At 50.6% G+C, this 19337-nt stretch overlaps 1 protein-coding gene across 1 annotated transcript in view; it reads right to left on the bottom strand.

Moving 5' to 3' along the window:
- Positions 1-19337, bottom strand: part of LOC117644037 (neural cell adhesion molecule 2-like) — a 290539-nt gene that overhangs the window by 61757 nt on the left and 209445 nt on the right. The window contains exon 10 of the mRNA XM_034383224.1: positions 12770-13066. Within this exon, the coding sequence (XP_034239115.1) occupies positions 12770-13066 (297 nt within the window). The remainder of the gene's footprint in view (positions 1-12769; positions 13067-19337) is intronic.

Raw genomic sequence — 19337 nt, 5'->3', positions numbered from 1 at the left:
AAAATTTTGTAAAAATGCAAACTTTCTTGAAAATTTTAAAAAATTTCCAAAAATTCTAAAAAATTTCGAAAATGTCTCAAAATTTCTGAAAATTTCTGAAAATTTTTAAAAAATTCTCGGAAAATCAAAAAAATTTTCGTAATTTCCTAAGTAAAGCCAAAAATTTTGAACTTTAATGTAAGACTGCGAAGCACCAAGCAAGCTCAAGTTCAAGGTAGTGAGGCTGAAATTTTTTTGAAGGGATGACTTGCGTGATGCCCGCTACTTAGTGTTAAAACAAAGCACCCTCCTGTCAACGTTCAAACGGACGGAGCGTCGTAGAAACATGATTCAAAACATGTCCTTGTTCCTCATTTTGTAAGGAATCTAAAAATGTTTTTTGTTTAACTCTCAAATCGTTAGAAAAAAATTTTCCCAGTTTATGCTAATGAGTCTCGGCTCGTCTTCCGAGAAGGCTCCGGTGGACCAGGTAGTCCAGGAAATGCAGGTTTTGACCCGGAACAAAAATGTGTAAAGCCGGATTTGGGCTTAATCGGTGAAGTTTGATGTGCTGAATACGAATCTGAAAAATCCGCTGTTCTAACTCATCGGCGTTAACCGGAATTTGAACAAAAGGGCCTAAATGCGGGGGTTTTGCGGTATTCGCTCTAGCGCTGAAACTATTCGAGCGATTTCGCCCGGACTAGCGCTGAAATGTTCGGAAAAGAGTGAGGAACAACTCCACCGCTGAACATAGGCCGCTAAAGTTTCAAATTTAGTCACTACATTGGTTTTACTGAAAATATTTTATTTTCGCAACATGGTTTTAAAACATATCACATCATAACTTTTTATCGAGGCGGCGGATTTACAAAATGGTCCAATTAAACGCTGTGCGCGCATTCTTCAGCTACGCGTCGGTATCTTTGGTTTTTGAATCCATCGCACCGTTTGAATTCTAACGGCCTTCAACTGAGGTGGTGCAGAACGTCCTCCGCTGCGCGCCGCAGCCGGGGTGCGCGCGGCCCCGCTGCTCCCCCCACCACTCTCGGCCTGGGCCGCGTCTGGAGGCAGGGTGTTGTCTCTCTCGCTCCCTTTGTAAAGCATTAGTGCGAGAAAGGTCGTGCATGCCTGCTGTTTCGGAGCCCGGCAGAGCGGCCGGCTCGGATGTTTACAACGCGCAATTCTTACTTCGAAGTTTTAGTAATCAAAAAAATTTCTTTTTGAAGGAATGGTTTGCTGAGCTTGGTAGAATGCGACGCGCTCTACAACCTGGTTTTTGGTCCACAGTTCTCGGATGATTCCTTCCCGCTCTGTAGCGCAAAAGGGCCTAAGCGCGTTCAAAGCCCTACGCCGAAAACGGCGGCACCTAAAAATGCCGGACTGAAGGGAAAATGGCCGGAATGCAAGAAGAAATCGACTAAGCATCCCCCGGGTTCAGAAAATATTAACAATCCGACGGTAATCTTTTTTTTATTTTTTCGTTTCCCCTGTTTTCTTCCTAACTTTTGGCGCGCTATTGCCAGTAAATGAAGCTAAAATCGCAAAATAGGCCCCCAGGGATCATCAAGCGCTGGTGTTTCAGCTGCATGTACGTGTTTTTAGAATTTCGCTGAGTGCAACGGTTGCCGAGTAAACTAGTCGAGGCAACGCCGCGGCCGCGCGCCGCCGTGCGAAGCCGAGCCGAGCGGCAGTCGGGCGCCCCCGAGCCGAGCCATCGCTACGTCGAACGGGGAGGAAATCGGAAAATTGGCCCCGAGCAAACGTCAAGCACTGGTCTTTCACCTACACGTACGTACTTTCGGATTTGAGCTAGGGCGAACGGTTATGGTGGAAACCTCTCCTAGCCCGGAACAGACAATGCCGCGCCTCCTTTCTGCGCCGCCGCCCCCCTGAGCTTCGCCGTCATCCTTTGCATTAAGTTTCCACCATAACCGTTCGCCCTAGCCCAAATCCGAAAGTACGTACGTGTAGGTGAAAGACCAGTGCTTGACGTTTGCTCGGGGCCAATTTTCCGATTTCCTTCCCGTTGCGACGTAGCGATGGCTCGGCTCTGGGGCGCCCGACTGCCGCTCGGCTCGGCTTCGCACGGCGGCGCGCGGCCGCGGCGTTGCCTCGACTAGTTTTACTCGGCAACCGTTGCACTCAGCGAAATTCTGAAAACGCGTACATGCAGCTGAAACACCAGTGCTTGATGATCCCTCGGGGCCTATTTTGCGATTTTAGCTTCATTTACTGGCAATAGCGCGCCAAAAGTTAGGAAGAAAACAGTGAAACGAAATAATAAAATAAAGATTACCGTCGGATTGTTAATATTTACTGAACCGGTGGATGCTTAGTCGATTTCTTCTTGCATTCCGGCCATTTTCCCTTCAGTCCGGCATTTTTAGGTGCCGCCGTTTTCGGCGTAGGGCTTTGAACGCGCTTAGGCCCCTTTTTCGCTACAGAGCGGGGAAAGGGAAACATCCGAGAACTGTGGACCAAAAACCAGGTTGTAGAGCGCGTCGCATTCTACCAAGCTCAGCAAACCATTCCCTTTAAAAAGAATTGTTTTTTATTACTAAAACTTCGAAGTAAAAATTGCGCGTTGTAAACATCCGAGCCGGCCGCTCTGCCGGGCTCCGAAACAGCAGGCATGCACGACCTTTCTCGCACTAATGCGTTTACAAAGGGAGCGAGAGAGACAACACCCTGCCTCCAGACGCGGCCGAGGCCGAGAGTGGTGGGGGGAGCAGCGGGGCCGCGCGCACCCCGGCTGCGGCGCGCAGCGGAGGACGTCTGCACCACCTCAGTTGAAGGCCGTTAGAATTCAAACGGTGCGATGGATTCAAAAACCAAAGATACCGACGCGTAGCTGAAGAATGCGCGCACAGCGTTTAATTGGACCATTTTGTAAATCCGCCGCCTCGATAAATAGTTATGATGTGATATGTTTTAAAACCATGTTGCGAAAATAAAATATTTTCAGTAAAACCAATGTAGTGACTAAATTTGAAACTTTAGCGGCCTATGTTCAGCGGTGGAGTTGTTCCTCACTCTTTTCCGAACATTTCAGCGCTAGTCCGGTCGAAATCGCTCGAATAGTTTCAGCGCTAGAGCGAATACCGCAAACCCCTGCATTTAGGCCCTTTTGTTCAAATTCCGGTTAACGCCGATGAGTTAGAACAGCGGATTTTTCAGATTCGTATTCAGCACATCAAACTTCACCGATTAAGCCCAAATCCGGCTTTACACATTTTTGTTCCGGGTTGGTACGGATTTTTGACTCGGTTTCCTGGACTAAGGTGGCTCGACTGTTCTCAGGGCGGCCCTGGCGGCGCGGCCCCGCCCGGAGCGGGTCCCTCCACCCCTGCCGGAACCTCGGGACAGAGTCAGGTAGTCGGCCGTCACCAACCGATACACCACCGCCAGCCACCATCCATCCTGAATCGCAGTATATGTGGCATTTCGCAAAATCTTACAAACGAGCGTCCTGCACGCCTTCACACGGTTCAGAATCATGTTAAATGAACTTTGTACGTCAATTTTAAAGGCAGCTGTAGTCCAAACATCCTGCCGGCGGGGCGGCCGAGGAAAGCTCGCTGTCAATGAATGGCATCCCCGGATGCAGGTCGACGCCCCAGCCACCCCCTCCCCCCTTCCCCCGCCGGGCTTCTTGACCTTGGCTAATTGCGGGGACGTCTCGAAACAGTGTGTCATTTCTTTGGAGACTGGCGGCGTTTTTACCGAAAACCTTCTCGAACCTTCTGGAATGGCTTTCGGATGGGCCCCTGCCGCTCGGGAGTGGCGTAGGACAAAGCCCACCATTGCGCGACGGAAATGCGACGATACACTCGCGCATATGAACAAAAGGATTTTTTCTTCAAAGTTCGGACTCCCCTGCCTTGGCCGGGCAGGTCCGGACGCGCCAGTTGCCCTGCAGCCCTTGCTCATTCGTGCGTCGTCGAGCCATGCGCGTTCTGTGTCGCCGCGCGTGTTGTGATTTGCCTTGCCCGCGGCTCAATCGATGCCCTACCTGGACCATTTACCCCATCTTTCTCACCTGTGCTACTCCCCCACGCCCTCGTCAATGTCAAAAATTCACAAAAATTTCCAAAAATTTTCAAAAATTGCCTTAACTTTTCAAAAAATTTCAAAAATTCTCAATAATTTCCACAATTTTTGAAAATTTTTAAAAATGTCTAAAAATTTACAAAATTGACAAAAAATTTAAAAAATGTAGGAAAATTTACGAAAATTTAGAAAATTTTTCGCTTTTGTACACCAAAATTCTTAGTTGTTTCCCCCTCGCTCTATATTGAATTTTCGCTCTCTTTCCGGTCACTGAACTCTTACTACTCTCTTTCTAGTTATTTCAAATGGCTTTTAAGTTGTTCGAAAGTAAGGTTGAACTGCAGTTTGACTGCAGTGTAACTAGCACGAAAATGAGGGAGAAACTATAGTTGTTCCAAATAACTGGTAGTTTTTGCATAGTTAAACTGCAGTTTTACTGCAGTTGACTACAGTTTAACTACAATTTTTTTCTCTTAAAAGTAACTTTTAACTTCTTAAATTATTAAATTTTTTTTCACTTAAAACAGTACATTTTACAACAGAAAAACTCCTGTTTTGTCATATAGTTTTAACTGCAGATCCTTCCACCCGGGGGACTTTGCTTGATTAGACGAAATGTCCATCTTATGGGCTCATATTCAGTGAACTTTAGACCAGGGGTACAAATGGAAGTGATTTTCGTCATCAGAACACCAAAAACTGCTGGAATCAATGTCAAACTCGATTTAAAAATTTTGGTCCAAAATTGGTCAAAATTCGGTTAAATATGAGTCTGGGAAAAGTTTGAAGGTCATTTTTGGCCCGCCCTTCTATTCAAAAAATAGGGGGTGGGCCTATGCATTTGCCTTTGTGTCTGTGTGTTGTTGTCGTTGTCGTTGTCGTTGTCGTTGTTGGCGTCTGTGTACAAGGAAGGAGTTGAGCTAGAGTAACCAGATTTGGACGGTACTTCAGGAGTACCGTCCCAACAAATAATCCGGTGGTGCAAATCCCGTTCGGGTCGCACAAGGGCTGCTGCAGGTGCATCATGGTTTACATGAGCGGGAGGGGGATTTCCGCCATTATTGGTGCTAGCAGGGCACATAGGGGTATTTTTGGAATCAGGGCGACGAGACAAGATGAATGGACCTGGTCCCGACCCCATCGGCCGCTTTTACAAGTTGGCCAGATCAGGATCTTCAAAAAAGGGGGTCGACCGACTAAAAAAAATTATTGCAGATTTCGATTGGTCTCAGCAAGACCTTTTCAACGAGGGGTCGGAAAGGGGGTCCAGGAGTCCGACTTCGTCTATTTGTCACATCAGGATCTTGAAAAAAGGGGGTCGACCGACTGAAAATTTTTACTTAAGTTTTCGATAGGTCTTGGCAAGACCTCTTCAACGAGGGGTCGGAAGGGGGGTCCAGGAGCCCGCCTTCATGAGTTATGTGAAAAAGTGCGACGGGCTCGTTTTGCGCTCCTGCTGTGCCTCCATTGCAAGGAGTTGCAGTAGCATGGCAAATATGAGTATTTTCGGAATGAGGGCTAAGAGACAAATGAAATGGGCATATTCTAAGGACAGTTGGAGTAAAAAGTGAAAGGACTTTTGCATATTGTGAATAGAAGGGCGGGCCTAAGTCACGATGGTACATCGATAACTTTGCCTTACCCGCTCACGGGGTGTGTGATGAGAGCGGGCCGAAGGCCCGGGCCTTCGACTGGCCAAGTTGGGCCTGATGCGAGGGCCGAAGGCCCGAGGAAAGGCCGCCGGCAGGCCAAGCTGGGCCGGCCCCCTGTCGAACCGAGTTGCCGGCGCAGCGAAGCGGAGCTGGCAACTCGGTTCGACGGAAGGGCGGGCCCTAGCTTGTTGAGTTCAGCACACCAAAAACTGCAGGAAACAATGTAAAACTCAACATGAAAATTTTGGTCCAAAATGATCTAATTTGCGATGAGAATATAAGTCTGGAGTCGAAATGAAAGTGATTTTCGTTATCAACACACCAAAAACTGCTGGAATCAATGTCAAACTCGACTTAAAAATTTTGGTCCAAAATTGGTCAAAATTCGGGTAAGTGTGAGTCTGGGAAAATTTTGGAAGTCATTTTCGAGTTCAGCACACAAAAAACTGCAGGAAACAATATAAAACTTGACTTGAAATTTTTGGTCCAAAATGACCTAATATGGGATGAAAATGTAGGTCTGGTGTTAAAATGGGAGTTATTTTCGTTATCAGCACTCAAAAAACTGCAAGAATCACTGTACAATTCATTTCAAAAAATTTAACCAAAAATCGGTTAAATTTTGGGTTAGGGGACAATTAAGATGTCAAAATTGAGGTCAGCGCACTGAAAACTACAGGGAAATACATAAATCTCAACTTGGAGAGTTTTGCCCCAAATTGCGTAGCTCTAGATGAAAATGTAGGATTGGCATTGAAATAAATGTAGATTTTGTGACCAGTACACTGCAAACTACATACAATACTTAAAACTCAATTTCTGTATATTGTTCCTATTTGTCTTCATGAAGCACCCTCTGTCGTCACCAATTCCCTGATGCCACACCAAAGCGAATCCCTCAGTCGAGTAAAATTCAATTGCCAACATTGAATCGCTTAATTAGGTACTCGTATGCTTGGGTCACTATTCGATAACTCTTTTTCCTTAACTAATGAACTCACAATTTTATAAGTTATATTTATGAAACATTTTGTTATTCTTTCATTGTGAACCAGTGAATAAAACAATATTGGTTGGAACATGTTATCACAGTAAATATTAAGAGAGTCAGTTTAGGGTAGGCTGATCTAAACCCGTTAACGGGGACAAATTATTGTCAAATCCAGTGATTCGTCACATAGAGTCCAATGCCAAGGCTACCCAAGGCTTAATGAACCGACATAATTTATCTTACTCATGTAAACATTACTGAGTAGTACCAGTTACATTAACTTCGGTGAAGTTAAAGGAATCGTCTCACTAAATCCAATCACCAATTCACTCACCGCTCAAAACCTGAGTCGTCTCTTTGAAACCAATATCAATTCAAACTCCATTAGGATTAAATATACACAACCATATATTGCTTCTATTAATAAACTCATGTTAGTACTTTTGGACTCTTGTCAGCTTGCAGCATTGCAATAGAATGAATTTCTCGAGTCCAAACTAAGTATGCCTGCCAATTTCAACACAAGTTATTTATGCATTTCCCTGATTTCCTCTAGTTTGAAAATTTTAAAAAGAGGATGACACTAGAATGAAATAAGAAGATGCACACAATACAAAAGGTCAAAATAAAAACATCCTTTTTACAAAGCTTTGTCAAAGTGCACTGACCTGAAGATGATTCCCCTCTGACAGGGGAGGGGGGAGAGGGGAACGAAACACGTAAATCATTTTCGAATCCATTTTCCATATTTCGCTGTGTTGGTGTTCCAAAATGGTTTTAATCATTCTAGAATGTTGAAAAACTAAGGCCGATCTCATTTCCAAAACCTTCTGCTCTTTATTTCGTTTTATTTGCTTATTTGCTTAAGTCCCGTATTTGAGAGACGCAGACCCGCAGGTATGAGAAATTGGTAAGCGCTGCCGCGCTGCCAACCTAACCACGCTAATGACCTGATTCAAAAATATGTTTTGAATATTTCAAACGATACTAAACAACGATTTGAAACAAACTCGTGTTGGGGGGTACTAAGGCGACGTTAAATACGAAATCTTGAAACTATAGCCACTGTAGTTGCTGAGAATCGTTGGTGAGTACAAACAGACTCACAGACAGACAGACAGACGCACGATCAGTCACTTTTCAGCGCGCCCAAACACGGCAAGGGCTTCGCTAACGCTCAGCCAATCAAGTGATATGATATACTCATCACACCCATGCATTAAGTACAAGAGATTTCACGATAATGTCATCAAGGTGAAATTGTCATTATTCCACAGTGATGATGAATACGTCATCCACAATTTTGTCATTAAGTGACAACCAATATTTGCAGAGTGCTGCTCCTAAATTATGACGTGAACGTATGTCCACAAAAACAGCTCTTTCCCCCCCCCCCCAAAAAAAAAAAAAAAAAAATGTCAAACGAATTTAACTGTTGTTTTTAGTCGTGTTGACTAACGCCCAGTCCATATTTTAATGAGTTACTTTTTTGTGAAATCAACAACACTCAAAAAATAAATTAATTAAACTTTTTTTTAGATACAGTGTGATGAGGACACGAGGCAGCGTAGGGATAGCAAATCCTACGTGTGCGGCCATACTTCCTCGGCCATATTCCGAGAGTGACGAAACTTTACACATTTGGGTGCGACGAACTGGGAAATGTGAGCCTCGCAAAGAGAAGCAGAGAGAAACTTGCTTCGCGTCTCTGAGTGCATTAATTAATCAATTAGTTAAATGCACTGCTACTTCATTAGTTTCAAGACGTGAGGAGCAATGTGAACATTTTGGTAAGGCTTGATTTCCTTAGAAGAAAGTCATCAAACCAGTTGATAACATTCTTGTCCTGCCCATGCAATACAAATAGGAGCATCGATAAAAATTCCATTGATTGAACGAGAATATCATGACAACAAAAATAACATCCATATTTTGTCTTGAAGTGACAACTAAATTTAACAGTGACAGAGTCTGCACCGCGGTCTGCACGTATATTTTCAGAGCAACGAATAGAACTACACTTGATATAATATCGCAGTTAAGTGGAAGTAATGTCAGTGTGAATTTTCGCCATTCGTTCTCTTGTGACAAGCTCGTGGTGCTTTTCACTTCATAAGGCCCGGACCCATGGTCTCATTATGAAGAAACCAAACGAGCAAAATCCTTTCATGTTATATCCGCACCTCGCTGAGTATTTTTTCCCCTGTATTATTTTTCTCCTCCGGGCTATATTACCACTTCGATATCCTTAACTGTCCCGGCCGCTTCCCGGGAGGCAGTTCTCGCTTTAATTGCCAGAATGAGAAAAAGGAACAAAATAATTATTTTAAAAATAATAAGAAATAATAATGAGAAAGCGGACGGGGAAGCGTAATATTGGGAAGTCTGCATTTAATTGGGAGTGCAAGACTCCGCGCCCTTTCTGTCGAACAGAGAAAGGATGTCTTATTTTTTTTTCTCTTTTCACCATTAAGCACACCGCGGCTGGGAATTATACTTGCATAAGCGGCACTCGTCAGTGTCTGGGCGTCCCGGCCGATTACGGGGAAAGAGAAGCAAATGAAATGAGAGGCGTCTTCAGAAGGGCGAGGTGGCCAGTGGACACGGCGACGAAATCGTAGCGACACGCTCCAGAAAAACATTGCGCAACTAGAATTACACGCTAACAAAGTCTCTCAGCAAAGATTCTCGATATCACGGTGAAAATTCTTTATTAGTATTTAAGCTGGTGCAGTTGACGTCATAGCTTCCTTTTAAAAATTCACTATGCCTAGTAGGTATATTTTGCCAAATTTCTTATGGAGTGCCTCACCGTTGCAGCAGCCTTTCACCGTTGACATCTAGAGTGTGCTCCGAAAGTCTTCAATGCATGTCTGCAACGTAATCAAATTTGAGCACAAGCCAAAAGAGTTATTCTGATCTTAACTACTGCACCAGCGGTACATGTTGAGTTTGAATATTTCCTTGTTAACGATGCAATTCCCTGGCCAGGTCACTACCTGCCCTCATTTCGGGAGCGGAGTCTGCGTCCCCCGGCTACAGCAGACGCGGAAGACCGGTGGATCCCTTGACAGTTCATGGCCTTGATGCAGGCGGCCGCGTTCAAGGGGTGGGTAGCGGGGGATCGTGGGTCACGGAGATTGTGACCCTCCTTTTTTCCACTCTTGATAAAACGCCTGATAGTAAAGGCACTTTGTCGTACCGTCCGCCGCCTGTAAGGTAGTAAGTAGGCAAAAAGTCGAACGAGAGCTTCATCTTGTGCGGTCCCCCGGATGCAGGTATGCTTTTTTGATTCAATTAGAACAGCGTTTTACGAGTGCTCTCTTTAGAGCCGCTCTCTGGGACAGGTATCTCTTTCCCTTGAACCCCCCGCATCCCACCTCCATGAACTCGTAAGGCTCCCCGCCGGTGCGGGCGGTGCTGGTAGTGGAACGCACCTGCAGGCTGATTCCGAGAGTCGCTTTCGTCGCTCTGTCTCTCTCGCGCTCATGGGGCGTCCCCTTCAGGTGCGAGAGGGACAGAGCGACGGAAAACGACTCTCGGAGTCAGTCTGCCGTGACGACCTCTGCGCCGCGCGCTGCGCTCTCGACCCGTATGTCAAGATCGACCCGGGCACGAGACTCGGAAGCCGTTTTCTCGCTGGCCGCCGCCGGCCGGACGCTGCGGCGCTGCGGGTGGGAGCGCCCCTATGATGTAAGCGGCGGACCCAGCGCCAGCCCAGCGCACCACCTTGGCCATTACCCAGAGGTTACCGTGTCACCGTCCAGGCAAAAGAGGGAGGGAGGGATGGAGAGAGAGGCAGAGGGAGCGGGAGAGGGAGAAGAGGAAGAGGGAGAAGAAGAAGAGGAAGAGAGAGAGGGAGAGAGACAGAGAGGGAGAGAGACAGAGGGGGAGAGAGAGAGGGAGAGAGAGGGGGAGAGAGGGGGAGAGAGAGAGAGGGGAGAGGGGGGAGAGAGAGGGAGAGAGAGAGGGGGAGAGAGAGAGAGAGAGAGAGAGAGAACCTGCTTTCAAGATGCATCATGCAAGTACGCAAGAATGCATCCAGGTGCATCAGTTCAAGGATGCATGCCAGACCACACTCTCAACGCACCCGAGGGCGTATTCCTGAAGCGTCTGATGAAGGTGCACGCTGAACAGAGATAAGTGCTAATGGAGTTCGCAATGCATGTTACCCACATGGGCATTGCATGCACGCGCTCCGCGGCCTCGATGACATCGGTGTCGACCTGCAAGGCGCAACACACGCGCGTGCGGTCAGTGCGCTGTGGGCCAGAAGACCGGTGGAGGCCGCCAAAATTCTGGACAGGTTTTAGAGCTCTAGATTCGCTGAATGGGACTCGAATCGAGCGTGTGATCCCACCAATGGATTTCTCTCTAAACAAGGAATCCATTGGTGGGGTCATACGTTCGGTTCGACCCCCGCTAAGCGACGCTCTGGAGCTCAAAACATGTCTGGCATTTAGGCCGCCTCCGCCGGTCCTCCGGCCCGATGTGCGGTGTGTACACTGCGTGTTACACTGTAGCAGCCCATCTTGGTGCATAATCGCCCGCCGAAACACAGGTGGGCCGCGCGAACGCGCCGCTGCACTCCCCCTCCCCCTGCGCCCCCTTCCCCACCCAATTGGACATTTCACCAATTTGTTCTCGGCCGCGAGAGGGGCGGCCCGACCGACCACACGCCGGGCGCACAGCGGTCCGAGGGGGAGGGGAAGGGGGGGGGGGGTCGGAATTGGGGCACGCAGGGGGCAGCCGGGTACGGCGGGCGAGCGGGTATTTGCTGACCGTGGTCCACGACGGACGTTGTCGCCGCTATGGTTCCTCGGAACACTCCCCCTTTCCTTTCCCTAGCTCCTTGCGGCCGGCCGTTCGGTCCGGAGCGGTTCGCCACTTCAAAAGCTTCCGCTAAGTAAGTGGCCATTGAAGGACAGGAGCACGGGACCGCGCAGCAGAACCAGAGGCCAGGCCCCGGAATGAATTGAGGAGCTTGGTCCGTGCCGGGGCGGGGCGGGGCGGGGCGGCCCGGGCCAGATACGATTTAGCATTCAGTGAATGCACGGCTCATCAGGCGGCCGGCGGGGCGAGCGGCACTGCGATGATGGCGGCAGCGCGAAAAAGAGGGCGATTTCGCGCGTAAATTATGGCGCTTTCCTTCCGCATACAACGCGGCACGGCGCGGCACGGCACGGCGCGGCACGGCAAGGCACGGCAGGGCACGGCACGGCACGGCACGGCGCGGAGACAAAAGGGTTATTGTTGGAAATACTATCGAACGGAGCGTCTAGCTAGCTAGCTGGGTCGGTCCGGCCAGCCAGTCCCACCAGCGGCAAGCTCAGCCCCACGCAACAACAAGAGGGGAGTAAAGGCACGCCGCGTGCGCGGGGGAACTGGCAGTCTCATCCCATAAGAAATTTCTATGAGCTTCGATTTTATTTTGCGAATTTCAAGAATTTTGGCTTCAGATTCGAGATTGCCCTTGTAAATATTCGGACGTTTGTTTCTCCTTGCGCCTCACACAGTGGGCCAGAAGGCCGGTGGAGGCGGCTGAAACTCTAGACGCGTTTTGAGCAGCAGAGTCGCTAAACGGGAGTCAAACTGAACGTGTGACCCTACCTATGGATTGCTCTCCGAACGTGGAATCCATTGGTGGGGTCACTACGTTCGATTCGAGTCCTGTTTAGCGGCTCTGGAGCTCAAAACGCGTCTAGAGTTTCAGCCGCCTCCACCGGCCTTCTGGCCCACTGTGCGGCCGCAGTGGCGGCAACGCGGCGTACGATGTGAAGTGTTACTTCTTGCGCCACAGTTTGGGTCACACTCTAAATGTTGTACAGTGACGATTCTCCATATTATGGTGAATATGTTCCATATTATGGTGGTGCAGCTGACTTCGTAACATACCATTGAGAATTCACTGTACCATATAGATATTTTGACTAATTTCGTTGGTATTATGGAGAAAATCTCCACCATAATATGTTGGTGCAGCCTTTCACCGTAAGACATTTACTGTGCAGAAGTCCGGTGGAGGCGGTCAAAACTCTTGACGCGTTTTGAGCTCCGGAGTCGCACGGCCTGTTTGGCGGTGTACTGCACTCACCGGCGCTGATGACGGTGAAGACGCACGGCTCCTGCTGCGCACCGACGCTGTTCTCGGCCAGGCAGGACAGCGTGCCGTAGTCGTGGTCCGACAGCGCCGTGTAGCGAAGCACCGACACGCTGCCGTTGGAGGAGGCCACGTAGCGGTCCGCCGCCACGTCCATCGTCTCGCCGCTGTTGTTGAACTTCCAGCGGAACTGGCGCGCCGGCGGGTCCGACTCCACGGCGCAGTGCACGTCCACGGGCACGCCGCGGATGGCGCCCACCACGCTGCGCTCCCAGCGACACGTGGGCACGACTGCAACAGACAATGGGAGCCGCTGGTCAACAAGATATCCATGTGGCTTTCCTTGCTGCTTGGTGTTTTTGCCACACATGTCGCCTACTTTCAGGCGTTTTGCCACACATGTTGCCTGCTTACAGGCGTTTTTGCCACCTGAATGTGGAATGTCAAATTTTGTACAATGAGTGTGGGAAGCTGTTCCCCTTTCGCATTGACTAAAGACAAGGCAGAATCTGCGGAAATTTTCAAGTGTCAGTAACTGCCTCGTGTCAGCCACCGCTCCACCCCGAGTCCCCGGCAGCGTGCATCAGGCCGAATTTCACCAGAGCGAGTGAGCACTCTCAGTCCCATTATGGCCCAGGCCCCTCGATTTTCCTCTTTTTTTTCTCGCGCCATTACGACCGAACCACTACACGCGTCGCGCGCTGCAGTTTATCGCTGCATTTCCACAACGCCCACGCAACGGCCGGGCAGAGTGTCATCATCACTAATTTTTAAAGGTTTGCATCGCGCTGTGTCAATCTGCGGAACGAAACGTGACACGTGCATGCATTACTGCATCGCCGCGCACACATTGTTTGCTCGGCGCGCGTGCCTAACAAAAATAAACATTGTGTGTTTTTTTTGTTTTTTTGTGCTTTTTTTTTTTTTCTTTGTCGACGGAGCGATCCGCGCGAAAATGAAATCCAAGTGAGTGCCGTTTATAACGCGGCGCTGATGGCGACCGAGACGAATGGGCGAGACAGACAGATGGACGGACAGGCAGACAGACAGACAGGCAGACAGACAGACAGACAGTGGACTGCAACAAATCACTAGCCGCACTCGCCACAGCGGCCTGGTCGGCCCGCCCCGTGTTAGGCGGCAATCCATTTCAAATGGCGAATAAATCTGTCCGAAATCGTTCGCGTCAAAATATTCGAGGTATCGATTTACGACTGCGGCGGCGGCGGCGCGTTCCCAATTAATATAGTCGATTTATAAGTGCGGGGGGCCAAAAGTTCGACCACGGCGATATATTTTCCGCGCCTCGCTTCTGGCGGAATGCAGGCGGCAATACGTCACCGCGGCGCGGATACACGGCTTCGGCTATACATCAAAAGCACAGCGGCGCGCCCGTAGACGCGTCATCGGGTGTCCGGCCCGCGGGACGCGTCCAACAGCGCAGAGTGCCAAATAATGGCCCCGGAATAGAAAAAACGGGCGCACGTTGGCGTATTTCCGGCGGGTCGCGGCAGCGACTATGCTCGCTGAACGGGGTCACCTTAGGCTCGAATGGTTAAAGGGCTACACTCTCATTCCAGGAACGTGACATCACGTTGAAACGAACGTGACAAAGTGTCACGTTCGTTTGAGCATTGTGTCACGTTCGTTTGAATGTGAACGAGCTGATTTTCGGCCAATTCACACCCAAACGAATGTGACACAATGCTCAAACGAACGTGACAGTTTGTCACGTTCGTTTCAACGTGATGTCAAGTTCCTGGAATGAGAGTGTACCTTTGAACAGATTCGGGGTCAGCTTGAGATCAACAGCCACAACACGACGGCAGAAACGGCGGGTTCCTGGTTTTCCAATCGCCAAAATATCCACTGAGAAAACGTAACAAACTATTTCAGGCCTCACAAAGAAGTTCGTGCTATGTATGTTTAAAATACTTCGTAAGGTTTTCAGCGTGTGGTCCACGTGCGTGAAGCGCTTAAAAACGTTTTTTTTTCTTTTTCAACAGGTTGTCTACTCTTCGAAGCGTGGACGAAGACCAAGCACTTGGGTTAGCAGTGCCGCATGAGATTTCAGACAGTCAGGAGGCGCAGGAGGTCAACTTGGGCGGAACCTTCTTTAGAATGAGACAACCCGCCTGCATCTTGCAGCATGAGACTTCGCCTAGTGACATGCGTTCTAAGTGCATGGAGGCCCCGGAACAAATTCGCAACAATGAGCCAGGCGGCCGGCAAAGGAAGATGATTCTGTGCAGTTGCCGTGCCCCATGGCCATGCCCCATGGCCGTCCCCGAGACGGATGGCCGGATCTCCCTGCTGGATGGACGAACGTCGGGCATAAAGCAGATGACATGGGAAAGATTGGTCCCGCGCGCAGCCCGGCCAGCCGGCCCAGCTGGTGCACTGCAAGATCGAGTACTGACGGACGCGTTCCCTTCGATTATACTCAGCCTGTTGCTCCCCGAGGAACCCCCTTCCCCTCCCCTCCGTCCCTGCCCCCTCCCCTCCCGGCACCCTTAGTAGCTTCAGCCGTCCTGGTAAGTAGGAAATATGGCCACTCGAGGAGACGCCGCGCCACGCTGGACTGGGTTTTACTTTCATGACCCAGAAGCGTCAAGAAGCAGCAGTCCGCTCCAGGCGGCGCTGCCAAGGCGGGCCGAGGCGACGCGGCCAAGACCCGCCACGCCAAGGCGGCCAAGGCCTGCCGTCCAGGCATTAGGCTTAAGCGCGACAATCCGGGCTACACTGCCTTTGCATTTTGCAGCGTTCGAGTATCCTGAAGCATCCCGGACGATATCCAGGAGGGAGGTTTACCCTTCGAGGAATCGTGCACACACCCCCACCCCCCAAGGCTTTTGGTGAAATTTGGCCCGGCGCAGAAACCGGAAATTTTTAATTTTTGGAAAAAAAATTTCCCCTTAACCCTGGTTTTGGGAGGAACTTTTCGCCGGGGAATTCCCCCCCCTGAAACCCTCCGGGGCCCCCCTTTTGATGTGTGGACGTAAAGGTGTAAGTTACACGCACAGATTTGTACATACATTAGATACAATTTGGGCGCAACACGAAAATACTGCCCCTTATATATGTATTAAGATGTGCATAGCTACACTCTGTAATTCTTACGAAAAAAATTCGCATAATTTAAAGAAAATAGCATTTATCAAAATTTGACTAAAATTTCAATTCCGAAATTCGAATACGAAAACTCAAACCGAAATTTGACCGAAGTTCACAGTGATTCCCCCTTTACCGTTCCCACACGAACTGAACCGCCAGCAAAAGTGCAGAGCGGTCCCTCTCCCTGACTAATTAACAAACACTATCCTCGGGGCTGACACGGCCAGAAAGCAGGGCAGCGTGTTCCCCAAACTTTGACGCCACGAGGAAAACCGCCGGCCAGTGGCGAGAATCGATCCCGCGGACGACCCTTTATCAACACTCGAGAAACATCTGAAATTCTAATGGCGTCCTGGCGGACAAAACACTCCACGGGCCGTTGTAGCCGAACACCAGCAGGGTGATGTCGGTCAGCAGACTGATTCCGACAGTCGCTCTGTCTCCCTCGCACTCATGGGGCGTCGAGTAAAGGTGCGAGAGAGACAGCGGAGGCATTGATCGGAATCAGCCTTGGCAGTGTAGCCGTGACGGCGACAGCTTGCCAATCTTTGTCGACACATATTATTCCATACATGACAAAGCGCAGACCGCCGCCGCGCCGCGGCCCGGGAAAAAGACCCTGCTGCAGCGATAGAGCGGCCCGCGTGGCCGGCGGGCTGGCTCCGGGCGGCGCTCCGTCGCGCTGTCTCTCTCGCACCCCTAGGGGGCGTCCCACGAGTGCGAGAGAGACAGCGCGACACTCCTCGGAGCCCGTCCGGAGGGGGAGCGTGCGCGAGGGCCACCATCAAAGTTTACCTCCGACGCGCGCTCGCCGCACTACTCTCTCGGTCGTCTTGCCTAGGGGCGGTCCGGATTAGGGGAGGGGGGCGCATCGCAGGGAAGGCCAGGGGGCGGAGCGCTGGCGGGCGGGGTAGTTTGTCCCAACCCGTTACGCCGGCAGACTGACGCCGCTACTTCGAGCAGCCCGTCGTCGGCCGCGCGTCGCGTACCCGCCTAACTGCGCGGCGCGGCGCCGCCAGATACGGCGGCAGCGGCCTCACACGGAATATAGAATGGCGGGCCGCGCTGGTCAAGCACGGCACGGCGTGGCGTGGCAGGGCGTGGTACGCCGTGGCAAGGAGTGGTACGCCGTGGCAGGGCGTGGTACGCCGTGGCAAGGAGTGGTACGCCGTGGCAGGGCGTGGTACGCCGTGGCAGGGCGTGGTACGCCGTGGCAGGGCGTGGTACGCCGTGGCAGGGGGTGGGACGCCGTGGCAGGGCGTGGTACCCGGGGGCCCCTGGCAAGGATGGTACGCCGTGGCAGGGCGTGGTGGGGCGTGGCAGGGCGTGGCACACCGTGTCAAGGCGTGGTACGCCGTGGCAGGGCATGGTGGGGCGTGGCAGGGCGTAGCACGGCGTGGTAGGGCGTGGCACGCTGTGGCGGGGCGTGGCACGCTGTGGCACGCCGTGGCCCAGCAGGCCGCTGAGCCCAGCCCCTCGGAGCTCCGTCCAGCCCCGACCGCCGCCGTGGCCCGCCAGCTCAGTACCCATTTTCTTTCCGGGCGCCGAGCGTGCGGGCGGCGCGCGGTCCATTCGCCAGCCACTGTGCCGGCTGGTGCCGAACGAGTGCTTTCGTCGCTCCGTCTCTCTCGCAGTCGTGGAGCGTCCCGTAAAGGTGGAGAGGGCCGACCAGGTGGCAAAGGTACGAAAATCCTGGTTAATTTTTTTGCCGGACCGTAGCCCTTATCAATATTCTCCGTAGGCTCTTCAGGGGACCCGGGGAGGGCCGCACGTTCCGTTTGCACGCTTCCCCGTGGCCCGAAAACCCCGAAGCCTCGGAGTCCCCGTGCCCCGGTCCTACGGAGAATTTTTTTTCGGCCCGACGTGGCCCGGGTATTGAGGGGCCACGGGGTTCCAAAAAGTGTTTCGGGTTTTTCCCGTAGCTTTGCCAAGGGCAGAGCGACGAAAACGACTCTCGGAATCAGTCGACAGCAGACTGGAACCGAACAGTGCTTTCGTCGCTTTGTCCACCTCGGATTCGTAGGGTCTTTGCAATCCTTCCTTTTATTTGGTTTTCGATTGAAGAGCGTTTTGCAGTGCTTTCGTGGAAAATTAGGTCAGTTGGGGTAATTTTGAGACAAAGGAGAAATAGTGCACAGCTGCGCTGTTTTCCTGGTCAAGATTTGACATTTTAGGGCTCACGCCATAACACCTGCTATTTTCACAGTAAAATCATTTCATGGTATGGTACGCTATAATTATGCCAAATCTTGTCCAGGCAAAAGCTGTCTCATATTAACCCCCGTGTCCTACGAAAAATACCAACCGACCCTACATTTTGGAAGGCTGAAAAAGTAATGCAACATATTTTTTTTTGTTATTAATGAAAAATGGGTATTCTATAGTGGGTATAGCAGTTAGGTTGCCACTGCCGTGGGCTACCGGACTGGAGTTCGGACAACCGATAGGAAGGGGGGGGGGGGGGGGGGGGGCTCCAGCCACAGCACGCAGCGTGCCATTTTCAAGGGCAGAGGTCAACTTTCAGAACCCTCTGGCAGTAGCAGCAGTTCCAGGAATGGGTGGAGGAAAATGGACAGACTTGCAAACCCTTCCTCGAAACGGCGTTTACATCACGAGTCACCCATGAAACTCTGCGTTTCGCAAAGCGGTGCAGCGGGCGATCTTGAATGAAGAAAAAGTCAGGTTCACCCCACACCGACACAGGAGCGTGGGGGAGGGGCTGGCTCGCAAACCGGCCAACATTTCACAATGAGGGTCATGGGTCATACTCCCATAAATTACTTCAAACGCGCGGAAATCTCACACCATGGTTTATCTCACGTAAATTACGGTCGCTCATTACAGTGCCGTCGCGTTGAGGGAGTGCTAACTTCACAAAATAATTTCTTTGCTATATCTTGTCAACGGCAAAGCATTCCCAGAGCGAAGTCATAGCTAATGAAATTCGGGAACAGATGCATGTTCCACAGCACTGGAAACCCATGAACGTGACGTCACATTCGTTTCAAAGTAAAACGTGTCACGTTTATTTTGAATGTCTTGTCTCTTTCGTTTGAACGTAAATAGTGTCACGTTCGTTTTGAATCCCTTGACACATTCGTTTGAACTTTCCTTAAGAAAAACTTGTCGCAGTCGTTTGAACAAGTGCCACGCGTCCGTTTTGAATATCTTTCATTTGAACGTAAATCGTGTCACCTGCGGTTGATTAATCTTGTTACACTCAGTAGACCATTGAATGCGAATCGCTACACCATTAACTGGGGCCTGCGGGGGCCAAGTCACATTCCTGCATTCCCAAGTGCAACGTTGTTCCGCCTAACGATTACAAGATAATGCAATCAACTTTCCAGTTGGGACTTTATTGTGGCTGGAACTGGCCGACGCGCTGCAACGCCAATGGGACGCCATCCCGCCCGCGGTGCGTCGAGGATCAATCTCTGCCAAGGCG

This window comes from Thrips palmi, unplaced genomic scaffold, assembly GCF_012932325.1.
Source record: "Thrips palmi isolate BJ-2018 unplaced genomic scaffold, TpBJ-2018v1 HiC_scaffold_17, whole genome shotgun sequence".
Classification (NCBI taxonomy): domain Eukaryota; kingdom Metazoa; phylum Arthropoda; class Insecta; order Thysanoptera; family Thripidae; genus Thrips; species Thrips palmi.
Note: the sequence above shows the minus strand (reverse complement) of the source record. Positions and strands in the feature narration are given on the sequence as shown.